The sequence below is a fragment of the Sinocyclocheilus grahami genome, unplaced genomic scaffold (assembly GCF_001515645.1).
Source record: "Sinocyclocheilus grahami isolate Dianchi unplaced genomic scaffold, SAMN03320097.WGS_v1.1 scaffold6937.1, whole genome shotgun sequence".
Classification (NCBI taxonomy): domain Eukaryota; kingdom Metazoa; phylum Chordata; class Actinopteri; order Cypriniformes; family Cyprinidae; genus Sinocyclocheilus; species Sinocyclocheilus grahami.
Genome location: NW_015511161.1, coordinates 3,048 through 4,744, shown reverse-complemented (window position 1 = coordinate 4,744; position 1,697 = coordinate 3,048). Strand labels below are relative to the sequence as shown.

The 1,697-nt window shown below is 40.1% G+C and overlaps 1 protein-coding gene across 1 annotated transcript in view; it reads left to right on the top strand.

Moving 5' to 3' along the window:
• LOC107577707 (titin-like) overlaps positions 1–1,697 on the top strand; it is a gene marked incomplete at its 3' end in the record, with an annotated part of 7,067 nt that overhangs the window by 4,135 nt on the left and 1,235 nt on the right. The window contains exons 11-15 of the mRNA XM_016263754.1: positions 62–243; positions 336–465; positions 583–882; positions 977–1,294; positions 1,386–1,682. Of these exons, the coding sequence (XP_016119240.1) occupies positions 62–243; positions 336–465; positions 583–882; positions 977–1,294; positions 1,386–1,682 (1,227 nt within the window). The remainder of the gene's footprint in view (positions 1–61; positions 244–335; positions 466–582; positions 883–976; positions 1,295–1,385; positions 1,683–1,697) is intronic.

The window sequence follows — 1,697 nt, the reverse complement described above, 5'->3', positions numbered from 1 at the left end:
TTTTTTAATGAAATACAAATTAGCATCCTCTAGAGTCACATGCATTCTTTTAATTCCACAGCTGCACCAAAGATCTTCGTGGATATCAGTGCTGATGAACTGCTCTGTATCCGTGCTGGAACTCCATTTAAGATTCCAGCTACCATCACAGGACGTCCTGTTCCTAAAGTTTCATGGGAGTTTGATGGCAAAGCAAAGACAGAAAAGAAGGATCGTCTCCATGTTTTACCAGTGGATTCACAGGTAACATCTTTCTCTAATTTTAAACATGAATAATTATTATTTTCTTCTGAATCTTTGTAAGACTGGTATTCATTAATTATCTTTGGGATTAGGTTGAATCTACAGACACTACCTCAGTTGTTACAATTCCTGTGAGTTTGAGAAGCCATTCTGGCAGGTACACAATCACAGCAAAGAACAAATCAGGACAGAAGCATGTCAATGTCAGAGTAAATGTGCTTGGTGAGTTTACTACATATTCATATATCTGTATATATATATACATATTGAAATTAAACTATTCACTGTTGTGCCAAATTAATGTTGTGCTATGAAGTAAACTGATAATGTTTTTTCCAGATGTTCCTGGAGCACCCAAAGAGCTCAAAGTTACTGATGTCACCAGAACCACAATGAGACTTATTTGGAAACTGCCAGATAATGATGGTGGTGAGAGAATCAAGAGTTATTTTATTGAAAAGAAGGCTGTGAATGGAAAGGCTTGGACAGTTGCCAACGCTACTTGTGCCAGCATGGCCTTTGTTGTGTCCAACCTCCTCGAGGGACAGGACTACTTGTTCCGTGTTCGTGCTGAGAATCGCCTTGGCTTTGGACCGTTTACCGAGACCACAGAGCCTGTTAGGGCAAGGGATCCTATCTGTAAGTTGGTTGCTTTAATATTTTGAAAAGCATCACACATGCATCTTATTTTTTTTAAATTAACAATATTTTTCTTTTCTTTTTTAATGTAAAGATCCTCCTGATCCTCCTACCAAGGTGAAAATTAACCTTGTTACCAAGAACACTGTGACCCTGACATGGGTGCCTCCCAAGAATGATGGTGGAGCACCAGTAAAACATTATATCATTGAGAGGCTGAGCTGGGATACCAGTGGTCCACAGAAAGAGACGTGGAAACAGTGTAACAAGAGAGATGTTGAAGAGACTACCTTCATTGTTGAAGACCTTAAGGAAGGTGGCGAGTATGAATTCCGTGTTAAAGCTGTGAATGAAGCTGGCGCAAGCAGACCCTCTGTTACTGCCGGACCAGTTGTCATTAAGGACCAGACATGTGAGTACAAGATCTTGTAATTTTTTTGTATTAAGTTTCTTGAAATATGGCTGTTAGTTATTTCCTAAGGTTTCTTTTCAATCTTTTTTAGGTGGTCCAAGTATTGAACTCAGAGAGGCTTTAGAAGGTGCAGAAGGATATGATGTCAGCATTGTTGCCAGGATTCAAGGCTGCCCATTCCCATCTCTTGTCTGGCACAAGGCTCCACAGGAAAAGCCTGATGACAAAGCACTTGTACAGTATGACAAACATGTCAATAAACTTGTTTCTGATGAGAAATGCACCCTGTTAATTCAGCAGTCAAAGAGAGATGACAGCGCCGTATACACTCTCACAGCCACCAACAATTTGGGAACAGCCACCAAGAGCATCAAGCTTAGCATTTTGGGTAATTTCATGACTT